Consider the following 23,308-nt stretch of genomic DNA (forward strand, 5'->3'; position numbering starts at 1 on the left):
GAATCTGCATTATATGAACCCGCATTATTGGGTCTACTGTATCTGTATCTTTATTATTGTAATTTGTTACCATTGGGTAGTGCTCACTGCGGAACCTGACATTTACTATTGTGTGCGTTAATAAAGAAGAAATGAATTGAAATATATCTTGAATAATTAATTAGTTAAATATACTGTTCAGAGCAAAAAAAAAAAAAAGCATTTGACTGTTTCTGAAGTTATCAATTATTAAATTATTATTAAATTTATTCATTTTTTTCCCAACCTCAGAAGTAATTATTATTAAACTGTCGGTGTTAACACATTGTTATATATATATATAGTTAAATTAATATTTTTAAATTTTAAATACCCATTAACAAAGAGAATTATCCACCAAGAAGGTGTCATTTGAATTGAATGAGTATAAATGTAACAATGATACAATATCATAAACAAAGAGACAATATCCTGTAGAATAATTGTATAATGTAAACATATTCTATGCAATTAAATTTTCTCAAAAGAAATCTTAAAATAAAAATTTCCTTTAATGATTATTAAAATTTGGGTTCTTGTTAATCATATTGTAAATTAACAAATTATGTAAATATAGTTTAGTATTCAAAATTCTTTCCCATAAGAATCATTTTATTTTTCCAATTAAAAATCCATAACTGTAATTATATCAATAATAATAATAATTTAAATTTAACAATGATTAAAAAAATAAGTATTTAATTTACAAATTATTCTCCATAGTTTTAAAAATAATTTATATTATCTTCTATAAAACTGCAATAAAAAATTAAGATACTCTATTATTAAGTTAATATATATTAATTTAGGCATTTACAAAAACATTTCACGGAATGCATGATTAAAATAAATCACTTGAAAACATTATTTTTACACTGAACTTCTTTCATTTTCAATAAATTCTGTATTTTTCTTATTGCTTCTGTTAAGATTTGAACTGTCTGAAGAAGCATTGCTAATATAGTAATTATTCTTGCAATTAGGAAACAGATCAGAAACAAATAGCACCTATAAAAAAATTTTAAATATTACAGAAAGACTGATTTAATGTTAATCATTTTTTAACAAATAGTAGAATAGATTTATTTCAAAGATCTGTAATGAAAGGTTATACCATATACAAATAATTTATACACTGAATGATTACTGCATTAGGAATACCATGTCACCATAATCTTGAAAGTGGTAAAGGGATATCATGTAATAGTCATGTCACAATTGTTATGTAAATAACAGGGCAGTTGCACCCTGTTATTTACATAATACAGGGCAATGGTTGCTAATCATGGGCAAATAGAGGTGAGTTGAGCATAGACAGATTATTGGGACCACAGGGAAGGGTACCAATATTTCTGAAACAGCTGCATTAGTTGATTGTTCTCATACCACAGTGTACCATAAATGAGCTGGATCATGCACAAACATTCACCAGAAGATCACACAGTGACCAGCCACATGGGGTTGATCCCAAAGGTCAATGGAACAGTTCCCGCTAGTACAACAGTGGACAAGGCAGATGTGTTTTAACAACACCCATGTATTGGCTAGGGGTTCAATAACCATGAGTTCCTCTGTTGACCATGCATCATTGCAAACACCTTGCATGGGCAAAGGAGAACTATCATTGGATAATGGACATGTGGAAGAAGGTCATCTAAAGTGATGAGTCCTGTTTTATGCTGAACCACATTGATGACCAGGTCTAAACCTGGCTTAAACAGCATAAAGCCATATTCCCTGGTTGCACAGTTGAGGTCACATAAGCTGGTGGTGGTGATATCATGGTCTAGGACCATTGCTCATCACCCCACAATCCTTGAATGGTGAACGATAAGGGACTTTTTAGTGATCATCCTGTCTTTATCTCCAGTCTATGTTTCCTTACACAGATGCCATGTTTCAACATAATAAAGCACATGTCTCCAGCTGAAGCTCACTTGGGAATGGTTGGAGGGACAAGACAATGAATTCTACACACTGCCTTGGCCCCCAAACTCACAAAACTTCAATCCTATTAAACATAATTGGGATATGCTGGAAAATATTGTAAGGAACCAAGTCTGAGCATTATTTTTATTTACTTTTATTTTTGCTTTTATTATATTTTTGTTTGGAGCTTATGTTTTGTTAGGACGAAGGTTTCCTCACCCATCACCTTAGAAAGTTAAAAATAGAAGATAAACCAACTCACCGACGAAGAAAAAAGCGCCATAGTTAAAACTCGCACTCACGTGCACGCCCGAGCAGAAGAAAGTAAGTCCGCACCGAAGAATGGGGGGGAAGACCCCACAAAAAACTTTAGGAACTTGTTAAACCTTAAAAGGGAAAAACATCCCGATAATTGTTAAAAAGAATAATGTAAAAGGTTAATGAAGTATTGTCGGGAATTAAGCTACCAGATAAACAAGAAAAAACTTAATGTTACATGTAAGTATGTAAATGAGGGGAGTGTCTCACTTAGAAATTGTGATGTCACCTCACACTATAAAAAACATACCTCAAGTGAAGACAGCTGAGGTGAACTCCTGCGAATAACAAGCGTTGGTGTGCTTAGTAGCAGTGAACGAGAGATGTCCAATAGGAAAATAGTCCAAGGAAATTGAAATATTCGATTTGTGGATCGAGGATAGAGACAGTCTTGAGTTGAGAAAAAGGTTCCTAGTATATTGAGGTGACGGTTAGGATCTTTAGTTATAAGAAATTTTGTACCTAAGTTAAAGCTTTGATTTTGTCAGAATTCCAAGGGGAATAGTTTTAAGTTAGAATTAGATTGAGTTTTGTCGGGTTGATTGATTTTGATTTGAATAAATTTGTTGATTTGTTGTTAAATATTGTACATAGTTATTTCTAGAACTTTATTAAACATTTTTAATTGGGTTTTGACTAACTTGGCCATTAATTTATTCCGGTGCATGCAAAAATCCAGGCCTGGCAAAATAAATGCAAACCCGCGTAAAGTACCCGTTAGGTAATGGCTCTTTCCGGTACAAAGTCATATCGAGAATCGTTGTAGAGAGATAAGATAAAATATAGTACTTTACAATATGATGAGATTGTCACCTACTGCTCTGCAAAATATGCACCAACTCTCAAAACTGCCTGAGCAGGTGTGAATTGAGTTAAGAACAGAGGATGTTTGGCATCATATAGAGCAGGTGTGGCCAAACTTTTATCCTTTAGGGGCTACTTTTTTGGTAAAATATAGTCTGCAGGCGACTATGAATATGGGCAAACAATTTTAGGATTTTTACATGCACATGCCTTAACATTCATTTGCATTGTTCATCGGGATAAATACAAACAGTATGGGTATGTTGCACAGACAGTCTATTATTGTAAGAATAAATTATCGAATTAAGATTTTTAAACATTAATTTAAGTGAAAGCAAATTGTTCAACTTTAGCTTTCAAAACCCTTGCAATCGATCGCGGTCTACATATTGGCCATCCCTGATATAGAGTCTATCCCCGGTGTTTGCAAGTCATGATCACCCAGAAAAATGGACAAGCCCATTATTAGGCAGGTGTTCCTAATATAGTGATTGTTCAGTGTAAAATTCAATGCCCAATATATATGTAGTCATATACTTTTTTTATGAATTATATATATATATATATATGTAATTCATAATGTATGACTATATATTGTTTGAGTCTCAAATTTATTAAATTTTAATAGATAAATATTAATTTTGTGAATGTCATTTAATGTTGTCACAAATAAAATACTCTTCAAGATAAAATATGGAAATTTTATGACAATCCAAATTAATGTTACAATTAGCAAATTTAGGTAGTTCTTTTATAAAAATTTGCACCTTTAATTTACTATAAATGATATCTATGTAAAGATTATCTGCAGAATTATTATTATATGAAAGAATTTTTTTAAATAGAGCATCCAAAACAATGCAAAATGAAATTATTCTAATTTCATCAAGGCATTAAATAATTATTACTTTTTCAAACAATATTGTGAGAAAATTTTAATATATTGTAAAACTGACTCTTAAATAAAAATTTAAATCAAAATAAATCAGTTTCATTCAATTTGTTGTTGATAAAATTCAAAAATTTCTCAATGTAATTATTGTGACATTTTTATGTGATACAGCCAAAGAAGGACTTCCTTTTAATTTCAGGATATTACGATAGTCATGATTTATATCATTTTCTTAAATTAGTAAATACTTTATCAATGCATAACTTGCACTATCATGAAAAATATTCCATAATTTCTCTAATTCTGCCACATCATTTTTTGTTTGTTTTCATGGATTTGATGAAGACACAAAAAGTATTGTATAAGAATACTTACTCAATTCAAAGTATAATACACTTTTACTATTAAGAAACACTAATTTAAACTTTAAAAAAATAGATGATATAATATATTTATAACATGGATATAATTTTTTTTGTTGTACAATAACTTATATTAATATTTTAGGGAATATATTCTAGAGTTGTTGTTAAGATAATTATTGTGTATTATTTTAATTATTATCTCTCTCTCTTTAAAAAACTGTTACCTCTCTATCATATTATAATCGTACGAAGTGTGCAATTCCATAATTTCTCTCTATTTTTCACATAATTTCACATATATTTCATAATTTTTCACAATTCCATTTTTCTCTAAATACATTTTTGAGAAATTGGAGAAATTAATTCTAAATGCAATGGTTTCTGCTGCAAAAAAATATTATAGCAATAATGGTGTAGTAAGTGGCTTATTTTGAAGATGAATTCAAATACAAATAAAGTGACTTCTGGTACTTAAAACATTACAACTTATGTTTACATCATTTTGTTATTCCAGAGAATTTGTAACCTAGTGAGGTTTTTTATACCATTTTATTGTAAACTTGAAGGAATTCATTCACTAAAAAAAATGTTTTTTTATTTTTCCCAAATAGTTTGTTTTTTGGCATTTACAACATTATGGCATTGCACACTTCATGCATTGCTTCTTTAAATTATCTTTTTCATTACTATTATGGTATTATAATATTACAAAGATTGGCATATTATTTTACTTCATTTTTCTCAGATATTATGTATTTTAGTAGCATTTCATTTAATCAGCTATCATTATGAAATTTAAAACTAATCAATATTTAGCAATATTTAACAGAGTAATTTTGAGTTTTTAACTAATGATAGCTTGGAATAGTATACAATAAATTATTTATGAATAATTGAAAGACAGAAAAATATAATAAATTTTGATTTTTCCATTTATTTATTTTAAGATAAATAATTGAACAAATATTTGGTAGTAATAATTATTATGAACATCTATTATATTTTTAAGAAGTATATTCTAATAAACAGTAGAAACTTCTTAAAAATATAAGATTTTAAAATATTTAAGGATGTAAAAATATACTAAATGCTCTAAAGCTAATATATTGTATAAGAAAATTAATTTTTATTTACCAAGAGAGAGACAAATTGAATTTTATAAAACACAATGTAAAGAGCTAAGAAATAAAAACTTACCACTATGATTGCAACAATGATTCCTTGAATTGAACCAGTTAAAACATCACTCCAATGATGTTTATAGTCAGATACTCTGGATAAGGCAGTATAATAGGCTGAAAACAACACAACAGCCTGCAAAAATGGTCTCAGCAACTTATTGCATTTCCAAACAAATCGGGCTTGTAAGTACATCTATAAAATTATTCTTATTAATTATGGATTTTTATTTTAAATATAATTACATTTAAAAATCTGATAATACTTGTTACATACAGTACATAAACACACCAAACATTTCAGGATTGAATATCCTAAATGTTTGGTTTACAATTTAAAAAAATATATTATTTATAATACTTATGCATAAATTCATATAAATAATTAAAATATTTCATTTCTGCCAAGTGTTTAAAAAGTGTCACTACATTGTGTCTATGAAAAGTAAAAAAAAAATATTTCAAAAATATGACAAATTATATAGATACTGGTTTAGAGGATATTTTTTCATATTAATAATTTTCATATATATTCAATAATATAATGGTACTAATTTGAGAATTAACCAACTAAATTGCTACATATTCACAGTATAATGTGTTTATAGAAATCATGTTTTAAGATAATTATAATAAAAATAAAGACAAACATATAAAATGTTTAAGACTGTACATTACATTACAGTTCTGTGTCTGTTATGTTTAAGATTGAATTTTAATCAATCAAAGAATGAAAGTATTAAACAAAAATTTATTGAACAATTTAGAATTATTATTTGTGATCACTAAGTATCTAATGCTTCTTGAAGACAAATACTTTGTTTTATACATTCACATGCTAAACAATTTAAAAGCAAATAAATGTTCTATATAGATAAAAACAATATCAAAATAATAATACTAAAGTTTCTATCCTCTATCTTAAAAGTATAATTTTCTTTTTTAATTAATATACAATTAAATATATTAATATTTTTTGATTATTAAAACTCATATTCCTTCAAATATATTAATACAAATATAAGATAATACATTTTTTTTTATAACTGTTTTATTTAGAAAAGAAAATTTATTTTCTTTCTATTTTTTTAAAATNTGCTGTTTCGTGTGGCTGGATGGTCATCGGTGACGTCACGGGGTTTTTTTGCGCAATGTTTTTGCAAAATGTGTTAGGAAATTTGTCACCGGATCAATATTGTAATGTGCCTAGATGATAAAAAATGATAAGCATTCCTTCGTTGGTTGGTAGCCTTTGTAGCCAGAGAGCGAGAGAGAGAGAGAGAGGAAGGGCGAGAGAATTTGGAATTCGTTATTGATTCGGTCTGCCACTCTACCCTCCTGCCATCAACATAGACACTTTATATATATATATATATATAGTGGGTGATTGGTTAACAAACAAATCAGATAATGAACACTTTTGCAAAAGATTTTTATGTTCGGACAACAAACACCTCACAGAACAAACACAAGAAGAAGTGACATAAAATAACGAATACCGATTGGTCTTCCCTTGTCTTCAGACAACAATTCAAAACTTTTTGGAGTGCAGGAAACATCGACATCGATGATCAACCAGGTATATACTGATCGAATAGTATTCCTCTGAACTTTGAAACTCTCCATTGTAATTCCAGCCTTTTGTTTTTCTGACAGAAACAATTTTTTTATAATATTCGCGAGACTGTTGGGCAGGCACTCATTAAGTTTTGCGTCAGTTTTTATTTTCGAAAGGTAAGAGTATAATAGCAAAGGTAGAGAGTGGGCAGATGTCTGATGTCTGTTGTTGCTGGGCAGTATAGCTTGAACAGGTCTACAGTAGGCCTCAGTTCAATCTTATCTAAGAAAGATACAGTATAACTGAGAAGACTCAAGCAGCGTAAGGAGTAACAAAAATCACATCTGAGAAATAAAGAACATTGAAGAGTTCCTAATGGAATTTGAAATGGATCTGACAACAGAAGAACGCCAAGAACTCTTGAATGAAGAACACCAAGAAACTCAGCGAGATATGTTTTCTTCTAAAAAAAAGAATTAATGTCAATATCTGCTATTAAACATTTTTTTGAAGAAGTGGGATGATGTCAGAACAATGGTCTTAGAATGTCATCCAAACCAGGTTGAGATTAATAGGCTTAGGGATCTCTACAATTACAGCGCTATTAATTACTTCTGAAAAATCCTGAAGAAGAGAGAGAAGCAATTGATTCTTTAACCCCCACAAAAGGAAAAAATGTGACTAATATAAATGCAAGAGTGTGTATATATGTATTTTTATTATTACATATAAATAAACATAGTAAGAAAGTATATTTTTTATTTTTTGGGGTCTCCAGAACGAATTAATAAAATTCCCATAAAAACCTATGGTAAATCGATAATCTGTTAATGAACAATTCAGATAGCGAACAAAGTCTTGGAACGTATTATGTTCGTTAACCGATCACCCACTGTATTTGTATCAAAGTAGCTATCCCATTCCAATCTCTATCAATCTGTTTCATGATCTACTTTTTTATGCATTTGAGTAACAACAATGTTTTTTATAGTTTGTTCTTTCTCAAAGTTAACAAATAATTAGCAAAATAAAACATTAACAAATTTTCTAAAACAATTTTTTATTAAAAAATTTGTGTTTAAAGCTTTCTGTATGAAGGCTTTGAACTATTAGGCAAATTTCTTTAATTATGATCACCTTATATTAACACAGATTAATAGAATACTGAAACACAGGGTGCATGTACAGTGGATGAAAACTATTTGCAGTAAGGTTCATTCATGTACTGTACAGTATAATTGTTTAATACCCATAGACAAAAATCAATGTGTTTTTGAAATGCTAGTAGATATTTTATTTAAATATTGTATTTTAAAAGAGAATTCAGAAAAGAAAGCTAATATCCAGTATATCATCAATTAGACTCCCAGTAGCCTATAGATTGACTTCAGATTCTAGTTTAGACAAAATTTTATCTACACTTAATGAATCTTATCTTTTGCTCAATAGACTGTCATCCCCATACTGAGAAAAGTAATGTTGGTCACATGTCTTGACTTCCTCCTGATCATTCAATATTTTGACACCATATTATTTTATAAATATCTTAATGGTATTTTAAATTTAAATTATATTTTTATTAATGTTCCACCTTTTAGTTCACATAATTACAGTTTTATATACACACCTTTAGTTGTCTGTCTAAGTTTATATGAATTTATTGTAAATTCTTTTTTATTTGTTTTCCAAAACCATTAGGATTTTTTAGAGCATCACTTACTTCAAGACTTTTTTATTTTCAATAAGTACTGTACAAATGATTTGTTAGTTCACAGTATTTTAGAGTACTTTTTCTTTTATGTTTTATATTTGCATTTATTGTTTTTGTCAGGGCTGTGGAGTCTGAGTCATTGAGTTTTGATGCTTTAGTCGAAGTCATCAAAAATCCCTGACTCTGACTCCTTTTTACTTTTCCAACTTGTTATGTATATAAAAAATGAAAAAGTTTTTGAATCATGTCACATTTAACCCTCCGAGTTTTTCGCAAGTCTATATGTTAAGCGATCTCTTGAACCCAAAAAATGTCAAATAAAGGGAAAAATTTGCACACGCACACATATGTTGGCGTCTAATTTGTTTAATTTCTTTATTCTGTTCTGAAATATTAAAGATTACCCTGAAGAACTCTGTTTCTACTGTACTACTTTAAATGCAATTTTTTGTGCTTTTGTGAAAAATCGAACATACTTTTAGACCCATCTAAAAATTTTCTAATTAATCTCGGAAGAGGAGGGACCTAATTCTTGCACCCATGCACCCAGTGAAAATGGGTAAGATCGACTATAATCTAATAATCTTAATCTTTGATATCGTTACTTTGCCTGAGCAACATCTGGCTCATCTGCTTTTTTTTTTTTTTTTATAAAACTCTACCCTCAAAATTAAGCTCAAGTTCTAATATGAGTACAGACAGAAAAGGAAATCTTACAAAATATGAAGATAATATTTACAATGCACTGGAAAAACTAAATCACATTGACTACTCTTCAAGTTTGGATGTTAAATCGGCAATACTGCACTACCCAGACATTATCCAAGATACAGCATTGATTGTCACAGCATTGCCATCAACCAAGTTTCAGTAGAGCATTTATTTTCTGCTCTTAAAATTATTAAATATGATTTAAGAGCTTCAGTGAATACTGACTTAAAAGAAGTGATTTTTTTTGTAAGGAGATATTCAGTTTATAACAGAAATGAAAAATAATAAATTAATCAACATGGTAAAATAAGCAACCTTTTTCTTTACCAGTCTAAATGTTATATTTCTTATTCTTGGCTTAGTTTAATGTATCTGTATACATATATGTTACTCAATATGCTTGTATATTATGTACAACAACACTTTTATTCGTACATGCTTACCAAATACCATTGCCATCATCAAACAAGTCAATAAATGTGAATTTATATATTCAGTAGATGTGTCAAATTTTAATGTTTAATTACTTTTTTTAAAATCGTTTTATTTTGTATTTTTTTAAAAATAATCATCATTATTACTTTTCCAGCAGTTATACAGTATATTCCTATAACAAAGGAAAATAATGATGATCAGTCAAAAAATTACTTTCCCAGATTTTTACTCTTTTGGACTTGGGAAGCCTTGATATGTAGAGAAGTGCAAAAGCAAATTCGGGGTTTTTTCTGTATGCATGATGTTATAATGTGTACCAACCGATTTAGTTCAACCATTTTGAAGCTTAATAACTCCTGTGTTAAACCATCCGACTCCGATTCAAAATTGTGCCTCCCATACAGTCTAACAGTCCAAAACCCAAATATTTGAATATCTTGACATTTTGAGGTGTCCTGAGTCCAAAAATGCAAAAATTTGAGGATGGATCATTCAATCGGCAATGTACTACACCGGGTTAAAGTAAACAAATAAAAAACAATGTACCAAGAACCGGCAACAGGTTCCTGGTACGTTGTTTTTTGGATGGATCATTTTTTGACCAATTGCTATACTTTTCCTCTGTTATATATAACAGCCAGAAAAGTAAAAATTATCAAATACATATTTATATATTGACTATGTCATTACTTAGAGGAGTATTTTAGCTTTGAATAAAAAGTTTCTATGTTCTATGTTTATTAGAACTATGTTTATTGAAGCTTATATTTTGAGGTCATGTGATGACGTCAGAATTTTCAACCTACTTTGTTAACAAGTCTGTCTCTGGTTGGATGGTAAGAAAAAGTCGGATGTCAGAGTCGTGTAAAAATCTACCAACTCCACAGCCCTTGTTTTTGTATTACCTTTTATATGTTTATCTGTTGATTTCTTAACAGGAATTAGTGTTCCAGGACAGTTGTCAAATGTTCTTGTGAATGCTCCTGTAAGTCAACTTAAATAGATAAAAACAAAAAAAAACTTTTAAACAGAAGTCAAAAAGTATAAACAAGTGTCAGAAAAAGTGTTACAGTAGAGTCTCGAAAACTCAGCACTCGATAACCCGGCCACTCCCTAGCAGGGCAAAAAAATCCTTAGTTAATTAATTTTCATTATAGACAGCTTTATGACTCAAAGTATTTTTCTGAGGTCTGTCTGATCAGGTAAATTACTGTACACAGTGTATTCATTAATTTTCATTTTCATGTAGTAAAGGCTCTATGCCTTCATAATGGACGTACTTTTCCTTNAAAATAAGTATTTAATTTACAAATTATTCTCCATAGTTTTAAAAATAATTTATATTATCTTCTATAAAACTGCATTAAAAAATTAAGATACTCTATTATTAAGCTAATATATATTAATTTAGGCATTTACAAAAACATTTCACGGAATGCATGATTAAAATAAATCACTTGAAAACATTATTTTTACACTGAACTTCTTTCATTTTCAATAAATTCTGTATTTTTCTTATTGCTTCTGTTAAGATTTGAACTGTCTGAAGAAGCATTGCTAATATAGTAATTATTCTTGCAATTAGGAAACAGATCAGAAACAAATAGCACCTATAAAAAAATTTTAAATATTACAGAAAGACTGATTTAATGTTAATCATTTTTTAACAAATAGTAGAATAGATTTATTTCAAAGATCTGTAATGAAAGGTTATACCATATACAAATAATTTATACACTGAATGATTACTGCATTAGGAATACCATGTCACCATAATCTTGAAAGTGGTAAAGGGATATCATGTAATAGTCATGTCACAATTGTTATGTAAATAACAGGGCAGTTGCACCCTGTTATTTACATAATACAGGGCAATGGTTGCTAATCATGGGCAAATAGAGGTGAGTTGAGCATAGACAGATTATTGGGACCACAGGGAAGGGTACCAATATTTCTGAAACAGCTGCATTAGTTGATTGTTCTCATACCACAGTGTACCATAAATGAGCTGGATCATGCACAAACATTCACCAGAAGATCACACAGTGACCAGCCACATGGGGTTGATCCCAAAGGTCAATGGAACAGTTCCCGCTAGTACAACAGTGGACAAGGCAGATGTGTTTTAACAACACCCATGTATTGGCTAGGGGTTCAATAACCATGAGTTCCTCTGTTGACCATGCATCATTGCAAACACCTTGCATGGGCAAAGGAGAACTATCATTGGATAATGGACATGTGGAAGAAGGTCATCTAAAGTGATGAGTCCTGTTTTATGCTGAACCACATTGATGCCCAGGTCTAAACCTGGCTTAAACAGCATAAAGCCATATTCCCTGGTTGCACAGTTGAGGTCACATAAGCTGGTGGTGGTGATATCATGGTCTAGGACCATTGCTCATCACCCCACAATCCTTGAATGGTGAACGATAAGGGACTTTTTAGTGATCATCCTGTCTTTATCTCCAGTCTATGTTTCCTTACACAGATGCCATGTTTCAACATAATAAAGCACATGTCTCCAGCTGAAGCTCACTTGGGAATGGTTGGAGGGACAAGACAATGAATTCTACACACTGCCTTGGCCCCCAAACTCACAAAACTTCAATCCTATTAAACATAATTGGGATATGCTGGAAAATATTGTAAGGAACCAAGTCTGATCATTATTTTTATTTACTTTTATTTTTGCTTTTATTATATTTTTGTTTGGAGCTTATGTTTTGTTAGGACGAAGGTTTCCTCACCCATCACCTTAGAAAGTTAAAAATAGAAGATAAACCAACTCACCGACGAAGAAAAAAGCGCCATAGTTAAAACTCGCACTCACGTGCACGCCCGAGCAGAAGAAAGTAAGTCCGCACCGAAGAATGGGGGGGAAGACCCCACAAAAAACTTTAGGAACTTGTTAAACCTTAAAAGGGAAAAACATCCCGATAATTGTTAAAAAGAATAATGTAAAAGGTTAATGAAGTATTGTCGGGAATTAAGCTACCAGATAAACAAGAAAAAACTTAATGTTACATGTAAGTATGTAAATGAGGGGAGTGTCTCACTTAGAAATTGTGATGTCACCTCACACTATAAAAAACATACCTCAAGTGAAGACAGCTGAGGTGAACTCCTGCGAATAACAAGTGTTGGTGTGCTTAGTAGCAGTGAACGAGAGATGTCCAATAGGAAAATAGTCCAAGGAAATTGAAATATTCGATTTGTGGATCGAGGATAGAGACAGTCTTGAGTTGAGAAAAAGGTTCCTAGTATATTGAGGTGACGGTTAGGATCTTTAGTTATAAGAAATTTTGTACCTAAGTTAAAGCTTTGATTTTGTCAGAATTCCAAGGGGAATAGTTTTAAGTTAGAATTAGATTGAGTTTTGTCGGGTTGATTGATTTTGATTTGAATAAATTTGTTGATTTGTTGTTAAATATTGTACATAGTTATTTCTAGAACTTTATTAAACATTTTTAATTGGGTTTTGACTAACTTGGCCATTAATTTATTCCGGTGCATGCAAAAATCCAGGCCTGGCAAAATAAATGCAAACCCGCGTAAAGTACCCATTAGGTAATGGCTCTTTCCGGTACAAAGTCATATCGAGAATCGTTGTAGAGAGATAAGATAAAATATAGTACTTTACAATATGATGAGATTGTCACCTACTGCTCTGCAAAATGTGCACCAACTCTCAAAACTGCCTGAGCAGGTGTGGATTGAGTTAAGAACAGAGGATGTTTGGCATCATATAGAGCAGGTGTGGCCAAACTTTTATCCTTTAGGGGCTACTTTTTTGGTAAAATATAGTCTGCAGGCGACTATGAATATGGGCAAACAATTTTAGGATTTTTACATGCACATGCCTTAACATTCATTTGCATTGTTCATCGGGATAAATACAAACAGTATGGGTATGTTGCACAGACAGTCTATTATTGTAAGAATAAATTATCGAATTAAGATTTTTAAACATTAATTTAAGTGAAAGCAAATTGTTCAACTTTAGCTTTCAAAACCCTTGCAATCGATCGCGGTCTACATATTGGCCATCCCTGATATAGAGTCTATCCCCGGTGTTTGCAAGTCATGATCACCCAGAAAAATGGACAAGCCCATTATTAGGCAGGTGTTCCTAATATAGTGATTGTTCAGTGTAAAATTCAATGCCCAATATATATGTAGTCATATACTTTTTTTATGAATTATATATATATATATATATGTAATTCATAATGTATGACTATATATTGTTTGAGTCTCAAATTTATTAAATTTTAATAGATAAATATTAATTTTGTGAATGTCATTTAATGTTGTCACAAATAAAATACTCTTCAAGATAAAATATGGAAATTTTATGACAATCCAAATTAATGTTACAATTAGCAAATTTAGGTAGTTCTTTTATAAAAATTTGCACCTTTAATTTACTATAAATGATATCTATGTAAAGATTATCTGCAGAATTATTATTATATGAAAGAATTTTTTTAAATAGAGCATCCAAAACAATGCAAAATGAAATTATTCTAATTTCATCAAGGCATTAAATAATTATTACTTTTTCAAACAATATTGTGAGAAAATTTTAATATATTGTAAAACTGACTCTTAAATAAAAATTTAAATCAAAATAAATCAGTTTCATTCAATTTGTTGTTGATAAAATTCAAAAATTTCTCAATGTAATTATTGTGACATTTTTATGTGATACAGCCAAAGAAGGACTTCCTTTTAATTTCAGGATATTACGATAGTCATGATTTATATCATTTTCTTAAATTAGTAAATACTTTATCAATGCATAACTTGCACTATCATGAAAAATATTCCATAATTTCTCTAATTCTGCCACATCATTTTTTGTTTGTTTTCATGGATTTGATGAAGACACAAAAAGTATTGTATAAGAATACTTACTCAATTCAAAGTATAATACACTTTTACTATTAAGAAACACTAATTTAAACTTTAAAAAAATAGATGATATAATATATTTATAACATGGATATAATTTTTTTTGTTGTACAATAACTTATATTAATATTTTAGGGAATATATTCTAGAGTTGTTGTTAAGATAATTATTGTGTATTATTTTAATTATTATCTCTCTCTCTTTAAAAAACTGTTACCTCTCTATCATATTATAATCGTACGAAGTGTGCAATTCCATAATTTCTCTCTATTTTTCACATAATTTCACATATATTTCATAATTTTTCACAATTCCATTTTTCTCTAAATACATTTTTGAGAAATTGGAGAAATTAATTCTAAATGCAATGGTTTCTGCTGCAAAAAAATATTATAGCAATAATGGTGTAGTAAGTGGCTTATTTTGAAGATGAATTCAAATACAAATAAAGTGACTTCTGGTACTTAAAACATTACAGTNAAACACTAATTTAAACTTTAAAAAAATAGATGATATAATATATTTATAACATGGATATAATTTTTTTTGTTGTACAATAACTTATATTAATATTTTAGGGAATATATTCTAGAGTTGTTGTTAAGATAATTATTGTGTATTATTTTAATTATTATCTCTCTCTCTTTAAAAAACTGTTACCTCTCTATCATATTATAATCGTACGAAGTGTGCAATTCCATAATTTCTCTCTATTTTTCACATAATTTCACATATATTTCATAATTTTTCACAATTCCATTTTTCTCTAAATACATTTTTGAGAAATTGGAGAAATTAATTCTAAATGCAATGGTTTCTGCTGCAAAAAAATATTATAGCAATAATGGTGTAGTAAGTGGCTTATTTTGAAGATGAATTCAAATACAAATAAAGTGACTTCTGGTACTTAAAACATTACAACTTATGTTTACATCATTTTGTTATTCCAGAGAATTTGTAACCTAGTGAGGTTTTTTATACCATTTTATTGTAAACTTGAAGGAATTCATTCACTAAAAAAAATGTTTTTTTATTTTTCCCAAATAGTTTGTTTTTTGGCATTTACAACATTATGGCATTGCACACTTCATGCATTGCTTCTTTAAATTATCTTTTTCATTACTATTATGGTATTATAATATTACAAAGATTGGCATATTATTTTACTTCATTTTTCTCAGATATTATGTATTTTAGTAGCATTTCATTTAATCAGCTATCATTATGAAATTTAAAACTAATCAATATTTAGCAATATTTAACAGAGTAATTTTGAGTTTTTAACTAATGATAGCTTGGAATAGTATACAATAAATTATTTATGAATAATTGAAAGACAGAAAAATATAATAAATTTTGATTTTTCCATTTATTTATTTTAAGATAAATAATTGAACAAATATTTGGTAGTAATAATTATTATGAACATCTATTATATTTTTAAGAAGTATATTCTAATAAACAGTAGAAACTTCTTAAAAATATAAGATTTTAAAATATTTAAGGATGTAAAAATATACTAAATGCTCTAAAGCTAATATATTGTATAAGAAAATTAATTTTTATTTACCAAGAGAGAGACAAATTGAATTTTATAAAACACAATGTAAAGAGCTAAGAAATAAAAACTTACCACTATGATTGCAACAATGATTCCTTGAATTGAACCAGTTAAAACATCACTCCAATGATGTTTATAGTCAGATACTCTGGATAAGGCAGTATAATAGGCTGAAAACAACACAACAGCCTGCAAAAATGGTCTCAGCAACTTATTGCATTTCCAAACAAATCGGGCTTGTAAGTACATCTATAAAATTATTCTTATTAATTATGGATTTTTATTTTAAATATAATTACATTTAAAAATCTGATAATACTTGTTACATACAGTACATAAACACACCAAACATTTCAGGATTGAATATCCTAAATGTTTGGTTTACAATTTAAAAAAATATATTATTTATAATACTTATGCATAAATTCATATAAATAATTAAAATATTTCATTTCTGCCAAGTGTTTAAAAAGTGTCACTACATTGTGTCTATGAAAAGTAAAAAAAAAATATTTCAAAAATATGACAAATTATATAGATACTGGTTTAGAGGATATTTTTTCATATTAATAATTTTCATATATATTCAATAATATAATGGTACTAATTTGAGAATTAACCAACTAAATTGCTACATATTCACAGTATAATGTGTTTATAGAAATCATGTTTTAAGATAATTATAATAAAAATAAAGACAAACATATAAAATGTTTAAGACTGTACATTACATTACAGTTCTGTGTCTGTTATGTTTAAGATTGAATTTTAATCAATCAAAGAATGAAAGTATTAAACAAAAATTTATTGAACAATTTAGAATTATTATTTGTGATCACTAAGTATCTAATGCTTCTTGAAGACAAATACTTTGTTTTATACATTCACATGCTAAACAATTTAAAAGCAAATAAATGTTCTATATAGATAAAAACAATATCAAAATAATAATACTAAAGTTTCTATCCTCTATCTTAAAAGTATAATTTTCTTTTTTAATTAATATACAATTAAATATATTAATATTTTTTGATTATTAAAACTCATATTCCTTCAAATATATTAATACAAATATAAGATAATACATTTTTTTTTATAACTGTTTTATTTAGAAAAGAAAATTTATTTTCTTTCTATTTTTTTACAATATCTTAATAGTATAATGCATGCGCAAATTATCAATAAATTTTAAATACTAATATATCTTTTTTTGAAACACAGTTTTTATCAATCTACAACAGTATTAGGGCAGATATATATATATATATAGTGGGTGATTGGTTAACAAACAAATCAGATAATGAACACTTTTGCAAAAGATTTTTATGTTCGGACAACAAACACCTCACAGAACAAACACAAGAAGAAGTGACATAAAATAACGAATACCGATTGGTCTTCCCTTGTCTTCAGACAACAATTCAAAACTTTTTGGAGTGCAGGAAACATCGACATCGATGATCAACCAGGTATATACTGATCGAATAGTATTCCTCTGAACTTTGAAACTCTCCATTGTAATTCCAGCCTTTTGTTTTTCTGACAGAAACAATTTTTTTATAATATTCGCGAGACTGTTGGGCAGGCACTCATTAAGTTTTGCGTCAGTTTTTATTTTCGAAAGGTAAGAGTATAATAGCAAAGGTAGAGAGTGGGCAGATGTCTGATGTCTGTTGTTGCTGGGCAGTATAGCTTGAACAGGTCTACAGTAGGCCTCAGTTCAATCTTATCTAAGAAAGATACAGTATAACTGAGAAGACTCAAGCAGCGTAAGGAGTAACAAAAATCACATCTGAGAAATAAAGAACATTGAAGAGCTCATAATGGAACCTGAAACGGATCTGACAACAGAAGAACGCCAAGAACTCTTGAATGAAGAACACCAAGAAACTCAGCGAGATATGTTTTCTTCTAAAAAAAAGAATTAATGTCAATATCTGCTATTAAACATTTTTTTGAAGAAGTGGGATGATGTCAGAACAATGGTCTTAGAATGTCATCCAAACCAGGTTGAGATTAATAGGCTTAGGGATCTCTACAATTACAGCGCTATTAATTACTTCTGAAAAATCCTGAAGAAGAGAGAGAAGCAATTGATTCTTTAACCCCCACAAAAGGAAAAAATGTGACTAATATAAATGCAAGAGTGTGTATATATGTATTTTTATTATTACATATAAATAAACATAGTAAGAAAGTATATTTTTTATTTTTTGGGGTCTCCAGAACGAATTAATAAAATTCCCATAAAAACCTATGGTAAATCGATAATCTGTTAATGAACAATTCAGATAGCGAACAAAGTCTTGGAACGTATTATGTTCGTTAACCGATCACCCACTGTATTTGTATCAAAGTAGCTATCCCATTCCAATCTCTATCAATCTGTTTCATGATCTACTTTTTTATGCATTTGAGTAACAACAATGTTTTTTATAGTTTGTTCTTTCTCAAAGTTAACAAATAATTAGCAAAATAAAACATTAACAAATTTTCTAAAACAATTTTTTATTAAAAAATTTGTGTTTAAAGCTTTCTGTATGAAGGCTTTGAACTATTAGGGAAATTTCTTTAATTATGATCACCTTATATTAACACAGATTAATAGAATACTGAAACACAGGGTGCATGTACAGTGGATGAAAACTATTTGCAGTAAGGTTCATTCATGTACTGTACAGTATAATTGTTTAATACCCATAGACAAAAATCAATGTGTTTTTGAAATGCTAGTAGATATTTTATTTAAATATTGTATTTTAAAAGAGAATTCAGAAAAGAAAGCTAATATCCAGTATATCATCAATTAGACTCCCAGTAGCCTATAGATTGACTTCAGATTCTAGTTTAGACAAAATTTTATCTACACTTAATGAATCTTATCTTTTGCTCAATAGACTGTCATCCCCATACTGAGAAAAGTAATGTTGGTCACATGTCTTGACTTCCTCCTGATCATTCAATATTTTGACACCATATTATTTTATAAATATCTTAATGGTATTTTAAATTTAAATTATATTTTTATTAATGTTCCACCTTTTAGTTCACATAATTACAGTTTTATATACACACCTTTAGTTGTCTGTCTAAGTTTATATGAATTTATTGTAAATTCTTTTTTATTTGTTTTCCAAAACCATTAGGATTTTTTAGAGCATCACTTACTTCAAGACTTTTTTATTTTCAATAAGTACTGTACAAATGATTTGTTAGTTCACAGTATTTTAGAGTACTTTTTCTTTTATGTTTTATATTTGCATTTATTGTTTTTGTCAGGGCTGTGGAGTCTGAGTCATTGAGTTTTGATGCTTTAGTCGAAGTCATCAAAAATCCCTGACTCTGACTCCTTTTTACTTTTCCAACTTGTTATGTATATAAAAAATGAAAAAGTTTTTGAATCATGTCACATTTAACCCTCCGAGTTTTTCGCAAGTCTATATGTTAGGCGATCTCTTGAACCCAAAAAATGTCAAATAAAGGGAAAAATTTGCACACGCACACATATGTTGGCGTCTAATTTGTTTAATTTCTTTATTCTGTTCTGAAATATTAAAGATTACCCTGAAGAACTCTGTTTCTACTGTACTACTTTAAATGCAATTTTTTGTGCTTTTGTGAAAAATCGAACATACTTTTAGACCCATCTAAAAATTTTCTAATTAATCTCGGAAGAGGAGGGACCTAATTCTTGCACCCATGCACCCAGTGAAAATGGGTAAGATCGACTATAATCTAATAATCTTAATCTTTGATATCGTTACTTTGCCTGAGCAACATCTGGCTCATCTGCTTTTTTTTTTTTTTTATAAAACTCTACCCTCAAAATTAAGCTCAAGTTCTAATATGAGTACAGACAGAAAAGGAAATCTTACAAAATATGAAGATAATATTTACAATGCACTGGAAAAACTAAATCACATTGACTACTCTTCAAGTTTGGATGTTAAATCGGCAATACTGCACTACCCAGACATTATCCAAGATACAGCATTGATTGTCACAGCATTGCCATCAACCAAGTTTCAGTAGAGCATTTATTTTCTGCTCTTAAAATTATTAAATATGATTTAAGAGCTTCAGTGAATACTGACTTAAAAGAAGTGATTTTTTTTGTAAGGAGATATTCAGTTTATAACAGAAATGAAAAATAATAAATTAATCAACATGGTAAAATAAGCAACCTTTTTCTTTACCAGTCTAAATGTTATATTTCTTATTCTTGGCTTAGTTTAATGTATCTGTATACATATATGTTACTCAATATGCTTGTATATTATGTACAACAACACTTTTATTCGTACATGCTTACCAAATACCATTGCCATCATCAAACAAGTCAATAAATGTGAATTTATATATTCAGTAGATGTGTCAAATTTTAATGTTTAATTACTTTTTTTAAAATCGTTTTATTTTGTATTTTTTTAAAAATAATCATCATTATTACTTTTCCAGCAGTTATACAGTATATTCCTATAACAAAGGAAAATAATGATGATCAGTCAAAAAATTACTTTCCCAGATTTTTACTCTTTTGGACTTGGGAAGCCTTGATATGTAGAGAAGTGCAAAAGCAAATTCGGGGTTTTTTCTGTATGCATGATGTTATAATGTGTACCAACCGATTTAGTTCAACCATTTTGAAGCTTAATAACTCCTGTGTTAAACCATCCGACTCCGATTCAAAATTGTGCCTCCCATACAGTCTAACAGTCCAAAACCCAAATATTTGAATATCTTGACATTTTGAGGTGTCCTGAGTCCAAAAATGCAAAAATTTGAGGATGGATCATTCAATCGGCAATGTACTACACCGGGTTAAAGTAAACAAATAAAAAACAATGTACCAAGAACCGGCAACAGGTTCCTGGTACGTTGTTTTTTGGATGGATCATTTTTTGACCAATTGCTATACTTTTCCTCTGTTATATATAACAGCCAGAAAAGTAAAAATTATCAAATACATATTTATATATTGACTATGTCATTACTTAGAGGAGTATTTTAGCTTTGAATAAAAAGTTTCTATGTTCTATGTTTATTAGAACTATGTTTATTGAAGCTTATATTTTGAGGTCATGTGATGACGTCAGAATTTTCAACCTACTTTGTTAACAAGTCTGTCTCTGGTTGGATGGTAAGAAAAAGTCGGATGTCAGAGTCGTGTAAAAATCTACCAACTCCACAGCCCTTGTTTTTGTATTACCTTTTATATGTTTATCTGTTGATTTCTTAACAGGAATTAGTGTTCCAGGACAGTTGTCAAATGTTCTTGTGAATGCTCCTGTAAGTCAACTTAAATAGATAAAAACAAAAAAAAACTTTTAAACAGAAGTCAAAAAGTATAAACAAGTGTCAGAAAAAGTGTTACAGTAGAGTCTCGAAAACTCAGCACTCGATAACCCGGCCACTCCCTAGCAGGGCAAAAAAATCCTTAGTTAATTAATTTTCATTATAGACAGCTTTATGACTCAAAGTATTTTTCTGAGGTCTGTCTGATCAGGTAAATTACTGTACACAGTGTATTCATTAATTTTCATTTTCATGTAGTAAAGGCTCTATGCCTTCATAATGGACGTACTTTTTTAAGGGTATTTGGGTAGTTTATTCTCTGTTGTATTCTCAAGTAAACAATACATAAAAGTACAGTACAGTATTTTCTGAGGAAACACTCATACTTATTTTTATTAACCCCATTTCCGATAACCTGACATTTTCACAAACTCGGCCACCCTTTGGTCCACATTAGGCCGAGTTTTCGAGACTCTACTGTACTAATTTTACTGGCTTTTATGTCAGGTTTATTGATATTTTTCTTCAGTAAGTGTTGTGAGTGATACATCAGTGAGATTAGAGAGGAAAGTGTTAAGTAATAATATTAGTTTCTAAAAACAATGATATTTTCCAAAAGAGAATAAGCAATATATTACCTGAATCAAAATTCTGTTAATTATTAATAATAGGTAAAATACTTACAGCAACAAACACCATACAGTATGCAGAAAATGATGCATGTCCTGACATAAATGATAATCTGAAAATATGAAGTTCATACAACTTTCAATAAAAAGCATTTATAAAATAATGCTTACTTATTACAATAAAAATGAACTATTTATTATTATCTCTTAAATATATTTGTATGTACTGTATATTAAATAGTGGATCTTGATAATTTGTATCATTTAATCACCATGCCTGTCCATTGTTCCAAATGATAAAATTTTGTTTATATATTTATCTAAAAAAGATAAATAACAAAGTTTATATTTAAATAAATGTTTAAATTTTGAATATTTTTGTACAGTTTCGAATATTTATAGCATATATTATATTATATTTCAAAAATTTTCTTGGGGGAGTCTTGAATCATCTTTATTTGGAGTATTCTTTAATTCCAGACCTCACAGTAAAGCCATTCCACAATTTGCTAGATCCACCTATACTATAGTCAGGTCTAGTTATACCATTGGGATGAACTCTCAATGATTAATAAATAATAAATTTGTCTTTGATTAAGTCATCAATTTTTACATGCTCACATTATATTTTCTCATGGTAATTCATTATTACATAAACAGCATTCTTTATGATAAAAAAATAGCAGTTGTAAAACAAATTAAGCCTAAATGGTAATGTAACAAAAAACCATTTTATACATATGTACAATTAGTTTTCTTTTAAAATAACAACAATAGTAAAAATGTTGAGTTCTGTGAATTATGTTTTATTTGTTTTGTTTCATAAAATTATAAATCTAATCAATGACATCTTTCCATTCTAATATCAGCAAAATTATTTGAATATAAAACAATAAAATATGATAATACTGTATTTATTTTCTATCTTTAAATCTCAAATACTCTTAGAAAGGGTATTTGAGATTTTAAGATAATTATAGTTTAATT

At 28.9% G+C, this 23,308-nt stretch overlaps 2 protein-coding genes across 2 annotated transcripts in view; both read right to left on the bottom strand.

The window, feature by feature from the left end:
- Positions 1-820: 820 nt before the first annotated feature.
- On the bottom strand, positions 821-5,780 carry LOC111629806 (phospholipid phosphatase 3-like). The gene is made up of 2 exons (XM_023373718.1): positions 5,524-5,780; positions 821-1,026 (listed from the first exon to the last, which is right to left on the bottom strand). The coding sequence occupies exons 1-2, from the start codon at positions 5,698-5,700 to the stop codon at positions 889-891; spliced, it is 315 nt and encodes a 104-aa protein (XP_023229486.1). The 5' UTR covers positions 5,701-5,780; the 3' UTR covers positions 821-888.
- Positions 5,781-11,326: 5,546 nt separating this feature from the next.
- Positions 11,327-23,308, bottom strand: part of LOC111629799 (putative phosphatidate phosphatase) — a 40,846-nt gene continuing 28,864 nt past the window's right edge. The window contains exons 4-6 of the mRNA XM_023373708.1: positions 22,377-22,434; positions 16,470-16,646; positions 11,327-11,529 (exon numbers count right to left, since the gene is read on the bottom strand). Coding sequence (XP_023229476.1) covers positions 11,392-11,529; positions 16,470-16,646; positions 22,377-22,434 — 373 coding nt within the window. The 3' untranslated portion in view covers positions 11,327-11,391. The remainder of the gene's footprint in view (positions 11,530-16,469; positions 16,647-22,376; positions 22,435-23,308) is intronic.

This window comes from Centruroides sculpturatus, unplaced genomic scaffold, assembly GCF_000671375.1.
Source record: "Centruroides sculpturatus isolate CEXI.00-Female unplaced genomic scaffold, Cexi_2.0 scaffold446, whole genome shotgun sequence".
Classification (NCBI taxonomy): domain Eukaryota; kingdom Metazoa; phylum Arthropoda; class Arachnida; order Scorpiones; family Buthidae; genus Centruroides; species Centruroides sculpturatus.

Coding starts and splice junctions, on each gene's coding strand:
- LOC111629806 (XM_023373718.1), bottom strand. CDS start 5,700: ATGTACTTACAAGCCCGATTTGTTTGGAAATGCAATAAGTTGCTGAGA. Junction 1,027..5,523: donor TCATTGTTGCAATCATAGTG/GTAAGTTTTTAT, acceptor ATTTTTTTATAG/GTGCTATTTGTTTCTGATCT.